Genomic DNA, 22,413 nt, shown 5'->3' with positions numbered 1-22,413 from the left:
CAGATGAAAATAAAAAAAATATCAGTTTATTTCCTTTAGGACATACAAAATTCCTTGTAATAAATGTTCTTTTAAGACTTTTCAAAAGAAAAACCTTTAATTACTTCCTTATTAAATGAGTTCTTAAATAAAAGTGGAGTATGCGAACATTCACGAATGTATTTATAATAAAGGATTTCACATTAAGTTCACCTTAAAAATGTTCCACAACTTCAGCAATAACATTTATATCAAAAATAAAATGTACATCTTCGGCTAGTTCTTCGTATTCCTCCACGGCATCCATTTTATTTTTCTTGTTTTGTGACAGTAAGTGCCGCTTAAATAGTTAGGGGCCCGATTTCCACCACTTAAACTAAGGAATGCTTAAGATTACTTAAGAGTTCCTTAACTGTTGGTGAAACGATTCAATGTGCTAGGCAGCCCTTACACATGCCTTAAGCAGCCCTTAAAAGTTAGGGGACATTGGTGAAACCGGCCATTAATGTATTTATGAAATCACTTGGTTTTAATCAGTGTCATGCTGATAGATGTGTACATACATGTATGAAAAAGATAACTAACTGTCTGTTTGTATGTTGTTATTTGTTGATGATTTTTTAATTGTTTGTGATTCATTACTAGTGCCCCTGAAAGTGGTAAATAAAATTTTCAGATTTCGTCATTATAAATGAGCAAAAGTGGTGTTAGAATTCACTTAAAAACAAAAGAGGTGTTAAAATTCACTTAAAAACACAAAAGCGGTGCTAAAATTCACTTAAAAAAATTTGTTGTCTGTAAAGTCAGTTTACGGACGATAGTTTAATGTGAGGTCAAAATAAAACATTGATGAAATGATTGCATACTTTATGAATAAAATTGAATCATTTTTATTTTAATAATAAAAGAATAAAGACTTGAAAATATACTAGTAATCAGATTTTTAAAATGCAAGAATAATTAACCTTTATTGCCGAAATTGATTTTGTAATAAGCAATGAAAACTTCATTAACTTTTCACTTCACTTTATAAACAGTCGAGTGGAAGAGAGATTGGAGATAAATGCGGCGCAAGCATACAATGAGCGTAACGGAATAATGTGCGTAACAGGACACTTTTTCGTGCGTGCAGCTGGTGTTTATCGATTTATTAGACGTCACGTCAAAAAAGTGTGTGTGTTACTGTAAATATATCTGAAATTATTTAAGTTAAATAATTTTACTTGAACCTACTCATTACTGAGTACCCTAAACAAATAGGTTACATATATTTATATGACAAACTTTTGATTTAGACACTGATTATTAGTTCGTTACCATAAACTAATCTGGAAAACTATTAATCCCTTTAACAAAATCTATAACACACTGTTGACCAAATGATCATCATCGTCACACCATTCGAAAATGAATGTTTACATTTTTCCGCTTTTTGGTGCGATTTTAAATGCTTGTGCTGCCCCACATGGCCTGGTTCGCCCTATATTCTGCTTGATATTACGACGCTGTTCCAACTATATGCCAGAGCCCCCGGCTGACGTGGTATGGCCACTCACGTAAGGCTGTTCCAAACACCGTTCGCCCAATCATCTGCTTGCTTTTGTATTTATCCGGTATCGCTGTTCCAAGCTGACGTCCGTGCCCCGAGCTGTGTGCGTAGGCTTTAAAACTTTGCCTGTTTGTCTTATCTATCCAAACATTATGCCGGAAAGGAAAATAAACGCCGTAGTTTTGCGTATTTTTACAGTATATTTTTGGGTTTAACATTATAACGTGAGCGTGTATAAGCTTTTGTTTGCTTTAGTGCATTTATGACTAATGTTCAGTAGCGGCCATGTTGCGGTGTTTGTTTACCAGTGACAAGACAAGTCTTTTACCCAGTATTTAAATTTCTCGTAAAAACACTGCGATTTCGCATTTTAATACTAAATTTCGTGTACAAACGCTGTGTTATAGCGATTTCGTGTAAAAACTATTTTACGGTGATTTTGCGTTTATCGTCGTTTAATCGCGATCGCGAAAAGACCAGGCCCCTATTCATTACATAAACTTGAAGAGTTGATGGGAAAGTTCTTATTAGAATTTAAGATGAGGGATGGTATACAGATAACAAGAGAAGGTATAAACATGTATCTAAGTCAAACTTCTTACCTCAAGAAGTTGCTGTCGAAATTCCAAATGGAAAATTGTAAACCTGTCCAAACACCCTTGGAGCAACATCCGAGTTATGATGTTAGCAACAAGTGTATTATTAATATCAAACCTTATAGAGAACTTATTGGCAGTCTCATGTTTACATGCTTGAATACCAGTCCTGTTATTTGTATTGCAGTAAATTTTTACAGTCGATTTCAGACCAATACCTCAGAGAAGCAGTGGGTAGGTTTGAAAAGGATACTAAGATACCTTAAAGGAACTTTGAATCTAAGGATATATTTTAAGGGAGACAGTGATGTTCTATTGGTTATGCTGATGCTGATTTTGCTAACCGACCAGATCAAAAATCTGTAACGGGATATCTCTTTGAAATTTATAGAGACATAGTCAGTTGGGCTACTAAGAAGCAGCAGACAGTTGCTTTGTCAACTACAGAGTCAGAGTTTGTAGCTCTGGCTTCAGCAACAGTAGAAATGCTATGGCTTAGGAAATTACTTGCAGGTTTAGGTATTCAAGTTTGTGATCCTATAACTAGAGACACGGAAATTTCGCGAATCGCGATATCGCGAAATAACACCGCAATTTACCTTAATTCGCGACAAAACACCGAAATCGCACAGCATCGAGAAATAAAACTGATAATAATGAATTAGACCACCCATGCAAGACATCGCGAAAAACAAGTAAACACGACGTTGACGGCACATCGCCATTTTTCTAAGTTTCAACATGGCCGCTTTGTAGTAATGAAAGTAAATAATGATTTACAGTATTCCCGTCACGTAATCATTACAATTTGAAACGAAAGCAGTAATTGCAATCATAAACTAATTAAAAAGAGAAAAATGTACCTGAGCATCAACACAAAGTTAATAAAAAATACCGGCGATGTTTTCAACACAATATAGCTGCCATGATTTTCAACCCGCTGTATTTACACATTAATCTTGTAGAGAAATATAAAATTTTAATTCTTCCTTTCATGTTGAACAGTTAACAACCTCATGCTTTCAACTACGTTTGACTGGCTTGGCAACCTACTCGTTAGAGCTGTAGGTGTAGCAAACCGTATGTATTCGGTACTGACTGAGTAACGGGTGCGCCATCTAGTTTCGAGTAACGAAACGTTACACACGGCTGGATTTCGTTACTCGCATTTTTCGTATGTTTTATGCATGCGCGCGCATATTCGATGAATTTACGTTACAAAGAACGATGTTTGTTTATTAAGTATAATATGGAAATTTGTCGTCCAAGTTTTTTACTGTTTATAAGAAAGTATTTTTTTACAAATTAGAAATATGTATGTTTTTGTTATTTATTATCGCGTATTTTCATGTTTTTTGTTGTTTTTATCTTAAAAGAGATAATATAATAAAACCGCTCTAATGAGATTTAATTGTTTCTTGGTTAACAAAAACTGTTAATTATCAAATATTGTTAATTGTTTATATTCTATTTATTATTATTTACGTGACGTCATACTGTACGCGTACGCAATACGACTCGATTCGTTGCTGCAACATAACATTGCATGTTATGCGGTATCAGAAGTAACGAGTAACGTAGCGACACGATAGTAACGAGTACTAATTGTTATAGTAACGAATACATACGGGTACACTTTTTTTCGTTACTTTTACACCTCTACTACTCGTAAACATGAACACATGGCACTACGCCGATTGATAAGCAAAATCAGTGACCTTTAACTGCCGTAACTACACTTCTCAGCAAATGCAATACGACCGCAGAGCAAGTGAATACGGCGTCAACGGGACAAAGAACAGCAGCAAGAAATATTAAAAGAATACTAAGTTGAGACATGCCGTGCCGAGGCAGCGCGCTAGGCGACACCGGGCCGTGCTGAGGCAGCGCGCTAGGCGACACCGGGCCGTGCCGAGGCAGCGCGCTAGGCGACACCGGGCCGTGCCGAGGCAGCGCGCTAGGCGGCACCGGGCCGTGCCGAGCTGTTTCAAGCCTACAATTTTTATTTGCCAATAGTGTTGACTTTAGAGTGCAGTATACGAGTATACGCCGTGCCACTATTATTTAGCCAAGCAAAACTTGTAGGTCATAAAACCATTCTCAAAAGTTAAAGTAAACATGAAAAACCAAAACAGCGAAATAAAACCGAAATTTGATTTTTTCAAAACGAAATTTAAGGAAAAATAAAACCATTTTTACGGGACTCTACCTATAACTTTGTTAGAAGACAATCAGTCATGTATTTGTGCAGTAGGGAATTGGGACCAATAACGTTTAAAGCATAAAGACGTTAAGTACCATTTCATTAAATAATTGTGTCAGAACAATGTAATTAATGTTGTATACATTCCATCAGCAGAGCAAAAGCCAGACATACTAACCAAAGGTTTAGCGAGTCAAGATTTCATTAAACATAGGGAAAATTTTGGAATAATGGGAATTGCTAGTCATACATCAGTCTGATATGAAGATAAATTGAGGAGGGGTGATGAAAACAATACAATTTATTATGTATGACTCAGTTTACATGATTATTGTTGTTATGTATGGTTCTAACATTTATAGTAGTTTGTGTTAATGTTTGTCATGTTGGTACAGGAAGTGTTTTTTTTATGGTGAAGTCGGTTGTATACTTACAAAACCATTTTTTGTGTTGTCTTTCTCGGCTATTAAAAGTAGGTAATAAAAGTTGTGTGTGCACTAAAATAGTTTTACATTTATTTACATGTATATCTGATCACAAATACCATGCCTTCTAACAAACTCATCTATCAATAATGCCACTCTTTGGATGCTACTCTGTTTTACTTTGAAATTTAAAAAAAAAATTATGTACCCAATACCATGGGTGCATTGTTTTTACAATAAATAAAAGATCACACCACATTTATAATACTACAAGAGAGTTTTACTGAAAACCATTCAATTCATACAAGATTTAATTTATTACAAAATAAAAAGAAACACCTTTGGTGTTGCAACATTATTGCCTTAATTCCATGCATGGTTGATCCAAATCTCGAAGTTATTTCTTACCACTGAAGAAAAGTTACATTTGTATCAGCTATCTCCATAGTAAATGTCTAGTTGATCACTACACTGCACTGCAGTGCACTATACAAAAACACAACACTAAAATAATAATAAAAATTAAAATCCCTAGCCAAGAAACAGACACCAACTTTCCGAATAAACATTTAAAAAAAAAATTGCATAGTATGTGACAAAACACAATGGCAACCTACAGAATATAAGTACATAACTAAAAGCAACATAGTCCTAATTTTCCTCAGATATAATGCAGTACACACCTGTGTGGTCCACGTACTCATGGCAGATCACTGCAAGGCTTCAGGGCCTTAAGCAATGTACATAAATACAAAGTTTTTCAAACTGCAGTTTCTTGACAGTTGTAATGATAACTTTAACTAAGCTAATTTTATTTAATGTTATGGTTGCAACGAAACCAAATCTTGCAACGTGGTTAGCCTACAAACCACTTTTTATTTTGAGTGCCTTCTGCATATCCAAAACTTTGCAGTGGTTTGGCTTGAAGTTATTTACATACATCAAATATTACATTAAATATACTCAATCTATTTTCGTGTTCAAAGAAAACACATTTCAGACAATGTTGGATGAAAAATTCCAAAATTCATGTTCATCAACCTTTTTTTCAAGCCCCTTAACATGGCCAACCTGATGAGTCCAAAAACATTTTCACTGAATACACACAAAACTGTGGAGGGTCCTGCATTTGACCCAGCTGCAGACTTCCCACAAAATAAATAATACAATCACCACTGGAACCATCATGTAGGCACATTCCTGATGAGAACTGAAAGGAAGCTCAGAGCTTTAGCCATAGAGACATCAGTGAGCTATGTGCCTTAGCACTTTGCCTTCCCCACAACAAACCTCAGTGTAGGTAGAATCCTGACGACTCAGTGTGACGTGAGTTACTTGATGCTTGCCTGGTCACCAGAGTCCTCGCACTCGCGGTCGCGCTCGCGGAAGAAGCCCTTCTCCGTCTTGCACTCCCGGATGGTGACGGTGGTGAGGTTGACGGTGACGTCGGTGATGAAGACCTGGTCGACGACGGGGTTCCTGCGGCGCCAGTACTCCGCGCCGGGGTTCTTCAGAACCTGCCGCCGCTGGCTGCGCACCACGTCCACGATGGGGTTCTCCACGGCCGAGGACAGAGCGTCGTCCGCTGCGCCATCTTTCTCCTTGGCCTCCTCCGCCGGCGGCCCTCCCTCGGTCGTCTCCTTCGTTGTCTCCTCGCTCGCCTCGGTCCGGGACTCCGTCGGCTCGGGAGGCTTGCCCGCCTCGTCCTGCTCCTGGGCCGGTGGACCGCCACCCAGGTCCGCCTGAGGCTCCTCCTCCACGTGTTCCTCTGGCGGCGCTACAGGCGGTGCCACAGTCGCGGAGTTCGCGTCCTGTCCACAAGCAACACACACTCGTTCACAACAGCCATTCACATCAAGAAGATGCATTTCTCTTCAAAACAATACTTAGCTCAGGAGCGAAGGCATGGGAATTACAATTCTTGTCAAAAATTGTAATATTGTATTAATAAAGCATGTATCCATGCAGAATTTTTGTTCTTCTTTTTAAACAACAAAAAATTATAAATTGCAATAAAGGAATTTAATACTAAATCTATTGTATCAGTAGTACCTACTTGTACACAAATAACACTGAGCAACCAAATGCCACAACAGGGCAAAAAAAAACAATATTATCCTTCTGTGTGGCAGGAGTGGCCGGACCTTGGTGGCAGTGATAGCTGAAGTGTCGCGCTTACGTGGTGAGGACCATAGGTTCAATCTCAACCCCAGATTGATAATTTAAGAGTGCACATTTGGTGCCTGAACATGTCAAACCTCTGTGCATAATCACTCAATGTAAAGCCCTATTATTTTCATTTTCTACTGTGTACATCTTCCTAAAAGAATGAAACTATTGTCTATAAATTAATGGGCAAGCCTCCAATTTCAACACTAGCTGAGTGAATAAAACACTGAAAAAATATTACCAAACTGAGCCGAGCTAGAGCTTTCTACCAAATTTTCATTAGAGACAAACTCGAGTCACAAAAATTTTTAAGTCCTAGTTAATATTGACACTCATATTTATAAATAAATATATACATCGAAAAGTCCATTGTTCTTATTCCTAAAAAACATTGATGTACGTAAATTATTTTCATTATATGTAAGTGAACAATCATATCTAAGTTAAAAACAAGTTTCTTTTATTAATGGTAACCAAATTAGATATGCCAAGGAGAAAACTACTAATCTTGAACCTTGGTAACCAGGTGGTGGCCACATCAGCATGATTACATGGTAAGTGTGAGAAGACTTTTTTTTTCCTTCGACTAATAGTTATACACCCAAAACATTGGCAGCCCTGGGCAACAGCCACCCATTAATTCAAACAAGAAGTCCATAGATGTTTTCAACGAAAACATACGATGGTAGCATGAAGGAAACGGCATGCTGTGAAAATATTGAAGTCACATTTTTACCTCACCATCGCTCTATTGTTTCACCCAAAGATTATGCGTTCCACCCAAAAAATTTCGGAAATAGTGCTCTACAACAACTGATAATGGTTGTATTATAAGTATTAATTAGAAACTCTGTTGTAATAAACAGTCACTATCATTAGAAAATGTCTTTTAAAATTATTAACACAATGCAAACACTACACTACAGGCCAATGTTCGGTACCAATTTAATAATCAATTTGAAAGAAACTTCTCGATAAGCTAGAGACTTCAATTCCGCTTATTTCTTGTTGACAGATAAACTTAAAAAATTGATTTCTTTTGTTCATTTGCAATGTTTCAATTTCAAATATGTTTAAATGAAAAGAAACTGAAATAAACCTAAAATTATTTGCACGTCTTTGTCATTATCTTATCAAGTTGTTTAAAATTGATTGCAAAATTTTACACACACTAGACTAATAAAAAGTATAAAATAATTTCTCTTAGTCTCATAAATATTCAAAACACAATTCATATTTTTAAAATCAACAAATTTTCCCAAAAATTTGTGATTATGAATTTTTAATATGTAATATTTAATACGAAAAACATAGGGTGCATGAAATACATTTTTGTTAATCATGTAGATAATCTGTATTAATGAGAAAACTCATGAATCAATCCATATCATTTGCAGTGCAATAAAATTGATAGTCAAAATCTTAATACATAAATCAATCACTATGCCTTAGATAGTTGAGAAACAATAATTTATGTATTAATAGCTGATTAACAAATTTATTTTACTGCAAATGATAAGGATTGATTTATTAGTTATCTAATTAATGCATACTCTCTAAATGTTAAACATTAATGTATTAATAGTTCGACTGAAAATTATGTAAAGTTCTTAATCAAAATATTAATACATCAATTATTTGTTGCATGCGTACCATGTTTTTCATTTTAAATATTACCAGTATTATCATAGCTACTATAGATTTACAATCAAAAATTTTTGGGAAAATTTGTACGATTTTAAAAATATGAATGGGGTTTTGAATATCTATAAGACTAACAGAAATTATTTTATGGTTTTTAGTTCATTTTAAAACATGGCATATTAAAATTTTTATTAGTAATTATTTTTAGTTGCTTTTGAAAACTACACTATTGTCATTTTATTGAACCAATAGGAAAATATCTGCACTCTTACATGAGAGTAGCAATGTCATGAAACTAACACAAACTCAAACTGATGATATGATGATCATGCACATAGAATACTTAGTACAGAAACAGCACAAACAGTGCATAGTGCAGAAACATACACCTTCATTGGTAAAAATTGATGGAGAACTTGTCATTGAATGTTAAAAATTTCTAAGTGCAAAATATTAACATATATTTTCATAATTCTATGAAAATCTAGGATTCTCAATAACCCCATAAACGAATGAACAGTTATTACATTTCATTTTCCCAGACAACTTTTTCTACATGCCCACATTTCCACATCTGTACTTCGCTACTTCCCCAATTGATCAATTGAAACTGAGCACTTTTATTTTCTCCGGTACAGCTTACATGCTGCTGCTTCACGAACCTGGTCTGGGGCGGGCTGGCTGGTGGGCACTGCTGCGATGGGGAGGGCCACTTCAGGCCGGGGGCTCATGGGTGCGAGAGCAGGGGGCGGGGAGGTGGCGGGGGACGGAGGCTTCACAATGGCTACGGGCTCCTCCTCCCCCTCCGTGCCGTCCGCTCCTGACTTGCAGCTAGAAGTGGAGGCTCTCCTGGCCACTGGTTCCGCCACCAGCTGCACACAAACATACGACGCCTTCACGTATCACATTGTACCACAAAGCTGCAGGGAACTCATCAAAAACCTTCACTTCAGATAAGAACTGAAAAATTGACAGATATAGGCTGTAGGCTATACGTATTTTATACACTTCAGCATACTTGGACTGACATCATCTGTTTATTGGGTGACAATTTTGTGACAATTCTTAAATGCGGCATATAACTGAAGCACCAGTCCTATTCTTCTCCCTTCCAAATATGTAGGATTTGCAGAGGAAACTTCCCGGAATCTGCAGCCCAAAGGTTTTTTAATGTTGCACACAAACAATCTTACTAGGCAGTCAAGGCCTGTGTGCGTGCAATAAGCGGAAAACTTTAAAATATTCAAAAGTTTTCCATTAAAGCATCCCTATTTCACAGTTGTAATTGCCTCCGAAATGAAAGGTTTTTAAATTCCCAGCGAGACATTTTTGTGCTTTTTCCTTCTTTATTAATTCACACCAAAACAATAGTTTATTATTTAAATTTTCTGGTTTAAAATAAAATTATTTATCTTTTTCCTGGAAATCAGACTACAAAATAACAATAGTATGTATTTCAGTTTAAAGTATTCTCTAATTTAACGAAATGTTTTTACTCTGCAGTTGGCAAACACAATGTACGGTAATTTATTCATCTGTGTAAAGCACATATTTATTTTTTATCTTTCTTAAAATTTATAAAAATCCAAACAATACTATTCTACGAAATTACTACCACCAATATGATCACATGTACGAAAATTGTTCTGTAACGACGTGTCATGCACGAGGACGGCCCACCTGGGGTGTGTCGAGGGACTGCGGGGAGCCGGGCGCCCTGAGCGGGATGAGGCGAGGCATCTTGGCCGGCGGCGGGCTGCTGGACGGGCTGGTGGTGATGGTCACGCCTATCTTCCCGGACTCCTGGGAGAGCACCTCCGCCTTGCGCTTGGCCCCCGGGCCCCCCTCCTGGCCCTCGTCCGGCTCGTCTCGGGCGTCGGCGCTCTGCTCGGGAGGCGGGGGCGGGGTGGCAGCTCGCTCCTCCTCGAACGCTGTGCCCGTTACCCACATCTCCGTCAACAAGCTAGGAGTTTCAATAACTTATTTTCAATACAAGAATGGTAAAGAAAATGCTAAGCATCGGGCAAAGGGACTGATCATCGCATGCTCTATTTCATTTCAGTGGTTGAACCTTGTCGTGTTTAAGACTCAGCTTCTATCTCCATTCCACATCATGATTTTTGTTGGGTTGCTATTAAAATAGACTCTCCATTTACTGAGTTCCTGTGGATCACTGCAACCTCGGGTAAGCAAAATCTAGGATAAACATGAATACAGTAGAACCTCTTTTTCACGTACCCGGGATTTGCGTTTTCCCGTAGTTAACGTATTTTTTTATTTGCTCCATCATTTCCCCTATAGTATTAATGCATTATTTTCCCGCTATGTGCGGAAGCATTTCCCGTATTTTACGTTGCAACAGCGCAGCATCTGTGAGAATACCTTCAGAAAGAACACTATAAAATAAAGTGAATATTATTATGATTAGAACATATTTCTAATACGTCCATGCACGTACTCGCGACACCTTCATTTGCCATTGTAAACAACAAAACAACCTTCACTTCGAAATTTTATTCTGTACCACGGTAAACTATACGGCCATACGTCTAAATATTCTGTGATATGCGGAAACAATAGGTAAAGTTAAAACGAAATGTGCCATACGTTTAAATATTTATACATAAACTTATATACGCACTTAAAATTAAAAGTTATAGATTCGATTACTGAGCGTGTACTAAAATTATTTAAATAAAATTAATTCCGGAAAAAATGGCGTCTTGGTGTGTGTGTGGTCAAGCTAGTTTCACTTCAATGGTTAGTTGAAGGTAAGTTTTTCTTGGCAACTTAATATTAGTGATTTAAAATTATAAAATGGCTGTTTGTGTTAGCAATATAAATAAAATTCGTAAATCATTTATAAAAATGTAAATGTTATTTTATATTTTAATAAATGATTTTGTGTTAACAAATGCCCAAAAAAAAAACATTTCTACGTTTCTGGAAGCAGTTGGCAGTAGTGAATTCCGAACATGGCAACGATAGTGCTACATTTTTTTTCCAATTCATACAAGTGTTGGGTTAGTTTTATTTAAATATTTGCCCAAAATCTGAAATAAATAATTTTGTAGTGCGGGAGTATTCATGATGTCCGAAAAAAGTGTAAGAAAAACTCTCACAACAAAAGAAAAACTGGACATTTTGAGATGCTATGATGCGCACGTGGGTACCCAAGTTTCTCTTGCTAACGAACTTAAGATTTCGTGTTCAACACTGAACACGATTTTGAAAAACCGCAAGACAGTGGAAGAAAATTCTGTTAAATGTGGGGCAGCGACCGCGAATAAGCGAAAGTATGTACGGACATCAACTTACGAGAAGCTGGAAGAGATTTTGAAAAAGTGGTTTACTGAAGCACGATCTGCAAACATTCCCGTCAGTGGTGTTTTACTTCGTGAGAAAGCACGACAAATAGCTGATAGGTTAGGATTCAAAGATTTCACAGCATCTAATGGCTGGATTTGCAGATTCAAAGAAAGAAATAATGTTGTGTTCAGTACAATATGTGGCGAAAGTAAAAGTGTGAAAACACAAACTGTTGAAACATGGAAAACTGAGCAGTTACGTCATCATCTCTTGGACTACGCATCAAAGGATGTATTTAATGCAGACGAAACTGGACTGTTCTATGGTGTGATGCCAAGCAAAACACTCAGTTTTAAAGGAGAACGCTGCCATGGAGGAAAAAACAGTAAATTATGACTTACCGTTCTTCTTGCGACAAATGCAGATGGTAGTGAAAAGCTGCCACCATTTGTAATTGGTAAAAGTAAGAATCCCAGATGTTTTAGGAACATAAAAACACTGCCCACAAAGTATTCATCAAACTTGAAGGCTTGGATGACTAGTAGCATTTTTGAATCTCAGCTACATGCACTGGATGCGAAAATGGGAAGCCAAAACTGTAAAATTGTCCTTTTTATTGACCAGTGTCCAGCACATCCACATCACATAGAGCTGAGGAACCTAAAGTTGGTCTTATTTCCTGCTAACTGCACCAGCCACCTGCAGCCTTTAGACTTGGGCATAATTCATGTGTTCAAGGTAAACTACAGGGTAAACTACTCTGTGCATGCTGGAATCTGGAAAAGACCCCACCACCTTGAAGTTCAATGTTCTTGATGCACTTCATAACATTGCTTATTCGTGGAACAAGGTACAGCCAGAAACTATAGCTAACTGTTTCAAGAAAGCTGGATTCTTTTCTTTTGGAGTGACTGCTGTTGAAGAGTTATCCAGTAATGATCAACTTGATGAAGAAGTGGCAAAACTGCAAGCTGGTGTGTCATTTAGTGACTTTGTAGAAGTAGACAGTGATGTTGTAACAACAGAAATTGAAGACTTAAATGACATCGTCGACAACCATCTGACAGAAAATGCTTCTGTTGACTGTCAAGACAGCGAAGAAGACAAAGATGTTGAAGAACCTATTCCAATGCAGGCAGAAGCAACTCAGGCGGAGTGTACCTTAAAAAAATTTGTGTCTAGTTTCAATAATGCTGAAGACCTTATTCCGACCCTGCACAAACTTGAGGTGGACATTGAGCACTTGTGCAGACACCGTTCAAAACAATCCAACATTTCAGACTTCTTCAAGAAGCTTTAAGTAAGATTGATTGTATTTGACTAAGTGTGATATTGAAGGTAATTATTGTATAGTAACAATTTTTATTAACAATTTTGTTTAAAGTGCTGTTAAGGTTGTTTTTGTTTTACTGTCTGAGATAATGAAGTGCTTATTATTGTGTAAAACTTGAGTATATGTAACATTTGACTTTGTTTAGTGCATACTATCTGCTTATAATGGTATTTATAACGGTTAAATATTAATTTTAAAAAAATTTAGCATTTCCCACTTTTTACATATTCCTGCATTTTACATATATTTTTTCGGGTCCCTTGAAATATGTAAAAAAGAGGATCTACTGTATATTAAGAAAATCATCTTGGTTTTGAGTTGGCCAAGTGGTATCATTTAGTGTAAATTGCATATTTCATATCACTCCACTAATAAATGGCATCTTTGAGGTAAATTTTCTTAAGGCTTTCAACAATAATTAGCTCATTTTCTTGGTCCTCAAGAAAATGTTTCAGTCATTGCTGGTAGTGGCGCTTTAGGTTGGCTCGGATAATACGGAACCAACCTCGGTTAATCAAAGCTCGATTAATTGAGACACTACTCAAACTATATTTTGCCCCCTCCCTAAACACTTCTGCCCTTACGAGGCTGGCTGGACTCATCCTCAGTGTCAGGGGGGTCGAGGTACGGCGCACCACTCGTGGTAGCTTCCTCCACCTCCGGCAGGCTTGACTGTTGCTGCTGTTGAGCCTCCTGCAAATACACTGCATCTCAGAACCATCTACTAGCACACTGGACACATGCTACAGTTTCTGAGGACTTGCTAAAAAAAAATTAACAGATTGGTTTTATTTTGAGCTAGTCTGATTGCTGCACACACACACACACACTGATTGGTTCATTACATACAACACACAATTCTAAGTTACTACTAAATTGATGAAATTGATTTTATCGATACTTTACTGCAGCTGTGCTTTGTGAGTTTGTTTCCATTTTAGCCAGAATAACACCTCCACTAACACTTCAAACTAAATTCAAATTTTTTCAAATCCACCAAAGAATTACGAAAACTACATGAAACAGAACCAGTTAAAATATAAGTGTTCCTTAATTTGCAAATCTCTGGTTTCGAAAATTCTGTAACACGACACGAAACGAACATTTGAAATCCCGTTAAAAATGAAAAGCACTAGTGCATGAAAATTGATTCAGGGCTCGCATTTTAGCTAGCCAACACAGATTAATTGTAAGGGTTGTATTGAAGCTACCTTTAACTAGTACACACCATTCAATTGAAAAACTGCAGTCGCGGTGGTTTAGAACGACTCCAGCAACCTACTCGTACTGAACAGAGCAAACACATCCAGTGCTGCCGCTGGAGACTCACGCTGCGCGTGAAGCGGGAAGCCTCACGTCTGCGCCCCGCGCGACGCCCGTGGTGGGCGCCCTGGTCTCCCCGCTGGCTCTGCTCGAAGATCTCTATGAGCCGCCCGTCCAAGATGTTCTCCTCGGGCTCCCACGTGCTGTGCCTGCAGACAGCCAGTCTCCCGCGTCACGCAGCTCTTCAGTGCAACCGCTTCTTGAAGCCAGAACAAGTGTGAGCCAGCCTGCGTGCGTTGATGGCGAACTAAGGCAGCGTTCCAATTGGCAATTTTTGAATACAGAATGGTCACGTGATTCCAACTTTGTTAACAAGATCTGTCGCAAATAATTTTAATTTTGTCAATTTGTTAGTTTACAAATTATATAATACAGATTACCAAATCACACTAACCTTGTAGAAATGATAATTTTTCTGTAACATTACTTTTAAAATTTTACAATTTTTATTATTCTGATTTCTTTAAGTTTTGTTAATATGAAACCACAGCACTAAGACTTCATAATTATAATTTTACATTCATACTGAATTTATGCCTTCCTTTTTGACCATTCGTGCAAAATGCAAACGTGTGAATACTGAAGCAGTCCAATAGTAATACCTACAATAGTGTCTCAGGGTTTTGTATTAACCAGACCAACCTAAAACTCCATTAACAGCAAATACGGTTGAATTTCTTTCTTGTGAATGTAGAAAATGATCTAACCATTGTCAAAAGTCTAAAAAAAAAAAAGTTAACCTCAAAGATGTCATTTACTGGTTCAGAAAATCACGAAATGGAGTGAAAGAATCTACACTGATGAAAAGCTGGAAAAACATCACCCCGAAAAATTATACCACTGGACCAACTGAAAACCAAATGGTTTTCTTATTCTTTTGGTGTTATCCAAGATTTTGCTCATCCAAGGTTGCAGCGGTTCACATTAATTTGAATTACAAAATACAAAATCCAAAATGTTGGAATCGGGTCTCAATACATATTTCATTATTGTATAATAGAAACACTAACATATTCTTTATTTTGGGTTGACCAACTATGATGGATGTAACTGATATGCTTACTTCTACACAGCAAAGACATAATTATTTCATAAGTTTGACTAGGTTATAAATAAAAGTGAGTCCGAACGAAATGAGAATTGTTATTGAAATAAGAACATTTCCTTTTACCCTAACATATAATCTTCAACCCTGGTTAAAACTCTGCTGCCTCCTTGAAAATATTCAAACTAACAGAAGTCCCACTATTGATCTTTAAGGTCAAGAAACATCAAGTCAGATGAGTTAATTCCTTTTCTTACACATGCAATTTTCAGTGGATGGTTTGAAAAATGAACATAAATCCCAACACAGTTACTGAATCAGAACCAAAGTGGTTCTAAGGCCACTGTAACCAAGAAGATAACATCTTTACCCTTGAAGTTAGTAACAGTATACCAGAAGTCCTTAACTAATTCATATATACAATCAAAATCTGTTACACACAATTTATTAAAAACACCTTCTTTCATTAAAACTGTACACTGCACAATATAAACCTAAAAAGAAAAACAAATAATAAACAGACACATTAAAGGGAACAGTTTAGTCGCCACTGATGGGTTAAAAGCAATCATAAGTCAATCAAATAGGTAGTAAAGTGAAAAATATATTTTACATACAACTGCAGAAGCCTTTGTTAACATTCTAGCTGTACTTACTTCTGACTCCAACCCTTCCATTTCACAAAAAACTCCACTCGACCCTGAAACAAAGAAACCCTTACCTGTTACAAACTTGAACAAAAATCATAATGTAATAAACAAACAAGGCAAGTCTGACTGGTAACAAGCAATTAACAGCAGCTGTTAGGTTGTTTCAACCCTCAAATCTTATTGATAAAAATTATAAAGTACTAGCTAATTCCCGGCATGCAATGCAATGGCTCATTTAATTTTTGTTTGTTATTTGTTTGAAGTAGGTACACATACAAAGCATCTGCATATATATATATATATATATATATATATCACTCTATCTATCTCTCTATCTATCTCTCTATCTCTCTCTCTATCTATCTCTCTCTATCTCTATCTATCTCTCTATCTATCTCTCTACCTATCTCTCTATCTCTATCTCTATCATTCTTTATCTATATCTCTATATCTGTCTATATCTATAGCTAAATATATTTCTATCTCTCTCCTGCGCTATATACCTACCTACCTATCTCTCTCTCTTTATATATACATATACATACATATATACATATATGTATATATATACATGCATATATATATATATATATATATTTATATATATATATAGTGTGTGTGTGTGTGTATAATTATTAATGCCTCTATATTTCCATCCATCTCTTTATCCATTGCTATCCCTCTATCTATCTTTATATCGCTCTATCTTGCATTTATATTTAATTAATTTAAAATGTCATGATGTATGGGCATTCATAAACTGAACACACACAAACTACTGGAAAACTATATGAAATAAACACATTTTTTGAAATGACTTGCAAGCCAACTTGTGTTTGTATCACACTTGAACTCAAATGCCACATTTTGTATCTGATTCAATTCATTTCTGTAATGTGTGCACACTCATATACCGAAAACACAAGAACTGCTACTAAATTATATGAAATACATACACAAATTTTTTAAAACAATTTGCATGTCACCTATTGTTAAACGGTTGTACTAATTCAGAAACCTTCGCGGGCATGCATCACAATTTCATCGCAATCGGCTGAATGGTACACGAACGCATACAGAACAAACAAACATTCATTTTTATATGTATGTCTTTATACAGCTATGATTTGTTTTGCTATTCAATTGCTAACCAGTTGACTTCAACTTTGGAACAAACACCCCACCATGGATACAACTCGCACGCCACCATTATTATTCGGACGATAGAAAGATGAACTGTCATAAAATATTTGCTGGTAATTATCCGATACAACTAGCGCGCAACCTACTGAACGTTCTCTCACCTAGACAGTAACCTTCCCCGTGTTTCAAAGGTCAAGTGTGCATAGTTTCATTGCAATTGGATGAAAGGTTTAGGAATGCATAGGGACAAAGAAACAAACAAACATTTTCATATATATAGATGTTACAATTATTGACCAAACTGAATTTTTGGTTGTTGAATGATGCTCAAATTGATCCAGTATTTTTCCTGCTAGTATTTTCTAACCCAGAGGCATGTGTGTTTTGCATACCATTTTACAGAAAGTATGCATTTGAAGAATTTTTTATTGTATAATTATTTGTTCTATGTTAATTTTTTTATAGTGTGTTTCAACAGGTCATATGGAACTTTTTTCACTTATATTATTATGTTATGAAATAATGTACTTATTATTTTTCTGCCTCATTCTTGTGTTAACAAACAATACACATCCACTGCACAGTTCTGAAATGCAACTGGTTAACAGGCATGCCTGATAATAAATCTTTCACCAAATAAATTGTATTTTAAAGTGTTCATAATTTTTTTAAGATTATGCAAGTTGCCAGTGAATTGTTCACATCAGCTGATGTCTCATCATTTGGATGTAATTCGTAAGACATCAATGATGTACGGTAATTCACCGGCTAAAGACAAGAGAAGATATGTGGACAGTTACTAAATGACATATTAAAGGCTCCGCCTACCTGGGCACACATACTGTGTGCACAGCTTAAAAAAAAAAAAAACATGCAATTCAAAAACTGCTCGAGTCATCTGACTGGTGTCGGCATACGAAAAGCATTTAAGAATATGTCGAGAGCAAAAGAGTAGTCCTGTTTCCGTATTTTGTTTTTAAACTGTATTTTTAGGAGGGTGCAAATGTCTAAATTGTGTGTTTTCAGAATAATTTTTTGGCACGGAACATATGATACAGATTCTTGAAAGTACTCAAAGGACTTCATTTCTCCGCCTTGCAATGTCATGGTTACTGCTCACATCTCACAGTTGCTCTATGCCAGTTCAGAGCCTTACGCTTAGAGGCAATACTGCACTAGAAGCACCAGCAAAGCATCACAATTATCATCACACCTTACCAACTCCCCTGACAGGGCAGACTCCTTAATGATACATACATGTGACCACATTTTTAAACCATCCATACAGTTTTCGGCATAGCAACTAGCACTACTGCGGACATGACTCCCATTCATGCTAGGCGGCTCTAGGTAAGCATAAATGCAAGCTATTTAAGATCAAAGTGTTCCAATTAAGAGCTCATTAATACAAAATGCCAAATATTAAAAATTACTTGGTGCACAATATAGTGGGGTTGGGACCTGAATCTTTATCTACCTACAGTTAAAATGTTTTTATTCCTGCATCTTTTGATCTCTGAACTAATTTATACAACCTAATTATAATTATGACAATGTCATTGTTTGGTAAACTTTAAGCTAGTTGTCTAATGCATGATTTGGCTAGTTAATAATAATAATAATAATAATAAAATGTTTAAATGTTGGTTGTTATACATTTTTATGTGTTTAATATATTCTATGAAGTGAAAAATTTTAAGCTACTTTATTTTAAATATACGGTTTTATTTTTCATTAAATATATATATATTTTTTTGTTTCGTTAGTTGATTCTGTTGTGTAGGATACTACATTTCAACACGAACCACTAAAGAGAATAAATGTCAAATGGATAAGGTTTAGAAATATAAAGTCATCTGTTGATGCCGATGAGTGTGGTCATGTCAGGTCGTGGTGCACTTTATGATGATTTCAAAACTTATATATTGTGTGATACTGCGTATTTATTTTAATAGCTGACCCCTCATAACATTCTGGCAGACACACATATCCCGCAGCTTAACATTTAAACAAATTCCCAGCACACTGCATCAGGGGCGCAACAACAGGGGGGGCGGCGGGCAAGGGTATCTTGCCCCCCGTCCGAAACCTTGAAGTGGGGGCAAACGGGGGAAAAGAAAGTGCTGTGTAATCAATTTTTAGATAATAAAACTGCTTAAATAGCACCATTTTTCACCTTGAAACACAAATTTTCCCGGGGGAGGACCCCCGGACCCCCCACTTCAATAGGGGGGATCGATGATTCTTTATAAAAAGGTATATTGCCCCCCTTTGGAAATTTAGTTGTTGCACCCCTGCACTGCATATTTATTCTGTGCGAGTCATGCTAATTTATTGTGATTGTTTTAAAACTATTAAATATTTGGGTTCAAGTTCCATATGATATAGGCTATCCAAGTACATCCCTTGATCCTGATGAAATAATCCTGTATACATTGATCCTGTGATACATGACGCTTGCTGCTTTAATTTAGTAAGTTCCAGAACAGAAAAAAAACTTGTAATATAACAATGAATTACAATTGTAAGCTGAATACGAGAAAAAAAAAAATATTATAAGACTAGAATTTTGTTTGTATTGTGATATTCAATTTTTTTTTTACCAGGATCTTTCGACATACTAAATTAAACCAGTAAACATATTACTGTACCACAGGATCATTATATATATGATCCTGCCATCAGGATCAAGGATAAACTTGTATATGTGATATGGAACAAATAACACAAGTACTTTCAAATGTATCATATACACTGTTAATTTTACAACAAAAAAATAGTAGGGTCTATTAAGGTTTGCAAATATTACAGACAACTTAACGTCACAACTTGTGTCAATAATCTTGAGTACATACAGTATTGAGGACAATACAGTAATGAAAGCATTTGAGGTCTCGCATGCTTACAGATACAGCATCAATACCCAAATAACAACACCACGCTTGTACGTAAACAGTCACACTCACCCTTCTGACACGTTTTTTCATGATCCGCTCGGCAGCGTATACACGGTCCCCAATAGGCAACTCCATTTCGTACTCGTGTCAGTCAGTATCTCACGAGCTAAAGTCACTTATAATCTGCTACTGATATACTGACACGGTGCCAGGTAGAGCAGCTGCAATTCCTAGAATCAATGACAAACAGACATGAAAGTAAAAGTCCTAACCCAAACCAAATCCAAACAACGTAGGCACCGCCAGTGTTACCGTTTCTCTTCTCCCCTCTTTTCGTCGAGTAAATAAATATCCCCTCCACTCTCCTGTTTCCCCCTCCAACGCTCGCAAAACCCTCATCGGTCTTCACAAGCAAAAAAAAAATTCGAACGTCATTCCCGCTTTTATAGTGGACTCCTGGTGACGTGTCATCCGTATGTTAGCGCTATAAGACATTAGGGAGGTGTCCTTCAACATTTAAACCAAGCTGAATGTTGCTACTATGGATTGTTTAATTTTTATTATTATATAATACCGCAGCGCCACTCCGCACAAAACAACTAACTACGGCTATGTTGCACTAATTTTAAAAATATAGTAAATGATGACGTTGTATGACGTTACGGAAATACCACTTAAGCTTTTATACTAAGCCAAATGTTTATACCATGACTTGTTTTTATTTTTATTCTAATTTTACTCTATGATTAAATGGTTGTACGGGGCTTAAAGGTATTTTGCCAGTAAGCTCTTTTTTGCTTTTTACGTACCTACCTATGTGCTCCAGTTCACGAGTTACAGGGCTTTTATTGCGGAAGCTAACTTAGCTTAAAAATCTTCATAATGGTTTCTTTTCCAGCTCCACAAAGATAAGGCTTGCAATTGTAAATTTTAGGCATCCGTCGTAGCCTACCACCATGATTTCATAAAAATGAATAACCAAATTTACAACACTTTTTGTGTGAAAGCTGCACTAACTTGGACAAAAAAAAAAATTTCTTCATTGCTCGTCCTTAATGTGACCTATGTGGATTACCCTGAAACGTAAATTAACTCTTCGAAGTAATGCACTCCCCAACATAAGCCCCGACATAAAGGAGTAAAAATTTTTATGGCAAGGGGGGGTGGGGAGAGAGAGAGAGGATGTTACGTATCATCATTCAATGGTTTCATTATCCGTCAGCCATCAAATAGCAACCAATAAGATTGAATTTCACGGTAACCAAAAATTAATTTAATTGAACAATTTTTGTTAAACGAGAACATAAATAACACTGACGGGTTTAAATAAATAATAAAAAAAACACAAAATAATAGAACACTAGATATTCTTGTAATCGGAACAATTTTTAACTTAATTAAAATGTAAAAAAAACATGGCTACCACCGTGCCCAAATACTCGACTTCTATTGGTCATACGGATTAATGTAAAGGTAAACGATAGAGCTGAGTTCTACTAAGCTAATCCGTACGGCAACGCTTCCGTGTCATTGTAGATTGGGTCTTAGAGAAGATATCAATTATTGTTAAACGCTGATTCTGACAGTTATATGGGAGACTTATAACCAACCATTTGTCTATGTTCTGTGGCCGAGAGCTGATACTAGAGGTGGGTCGAAAAGTATCAACCTGATACTTTGTCACTGATACGCGCCTGTATCAGGCACGGCAAACGAGTACACTTGAAAAGTATCAGAGACTTTAGTATCAGTTCAGAATTCACCTGGAACAACACCACGGCCAATGAGCGCAGTACCCGATCGCAGATGACGGTCACTTGGGCGGAGCTTGTGAAAGGGGAGGGAGCAGGAACGACGAATAAGGGATAAAGAAGGGAAAGAATGTAGGGGAGGAAGCGCAGGGGAAGGCGTTGAAGCCTTGAAGGAGAGGCGCAAAGCGATATTGTTACAAGCAGGGCTGCCACTCATGGGTTTTTCCACCCAGATCTGGGTTTTTCCAATGGTGTTTGGGTTTCTGGGTTTTTAAATAATGAATTCCAACAATTCTAGGTTTTTTATAATTTTAATTATTTTTATACCTAAAACAATAATAAAGGTAGTAGCTACTGTATCTGTTGCAATATCTGTTTGATAAATGCAAACAAGTCT

General features: G+C 36.6%; 1 protein-coding gene across 3 annotated transcripts; it reads right to left on the bottom strand.

Moving 5' to 3' along the window:
- Positions 1–5,010: 5,010 nt before the first annotated feature.
- Positions 5,011–21,162, bottom strand: LOC134530780 (polycomb group protein Pc). 3 transcript variants are annotated; one of them, XM_063365967.1, is made up of 8 exons: positions 21,075–21,162; positions 20,335–20,495; positions 16,232–16,275; positions 14,538–14,679; positions 13,792–13,900; positions 10,246–10,496; positions 9,228–9,437; positions 5,011–6,563 (listed from the first exon to the last, which is right to left on the bottom strand). In XM_063365967.1, the coding sequence occupies exons 2-8, from the start codon at positions 20,398–20,400 to the stop codon at positions 6,084–6,086; spliced, it is 1,302 nt and encodes a 433-aa protein (XP_063222037.1). In that variant the 5' UTR covers positions 20,401–20,495; positions 21,075–21,162; the 3' UTR covers positions 5,011–6,083. The 3 variants fall into 3 exon arrangements, with proteins under 3 accessions (XP_063222037.1, XP_063222036.1, XP_063222035.1); XM_063365966.1 differs by having other exon boundaries at positions 21,079–21,097; XM_063365965.1 differs by lacking the exon at positions 21,075–21,162 and adding an exon at positions 20,578–20,672.
- Positions 21,163–22,413: the final 1,251 nt, after the last annotated feature.

This window comes from Bacillus rossius, chromosome 3 (genome assembly GCF_032445375.1).
Source record: "Bacillus rossius redtenbacheri isolate Brsri chromosome 3, Brsri_v3, whole genome shotgun sequence".
In the NCBI taxonomy this organism is placed as follows: Eukaryota; Metazoa; Arthropoda; class Insecta; order Phasmatodea; family Bacillidae; genus Bacillus; species Bacillus rossius.
This window is presented reverse-complemented; position numbering and strand designations above follow the sequence as displayed.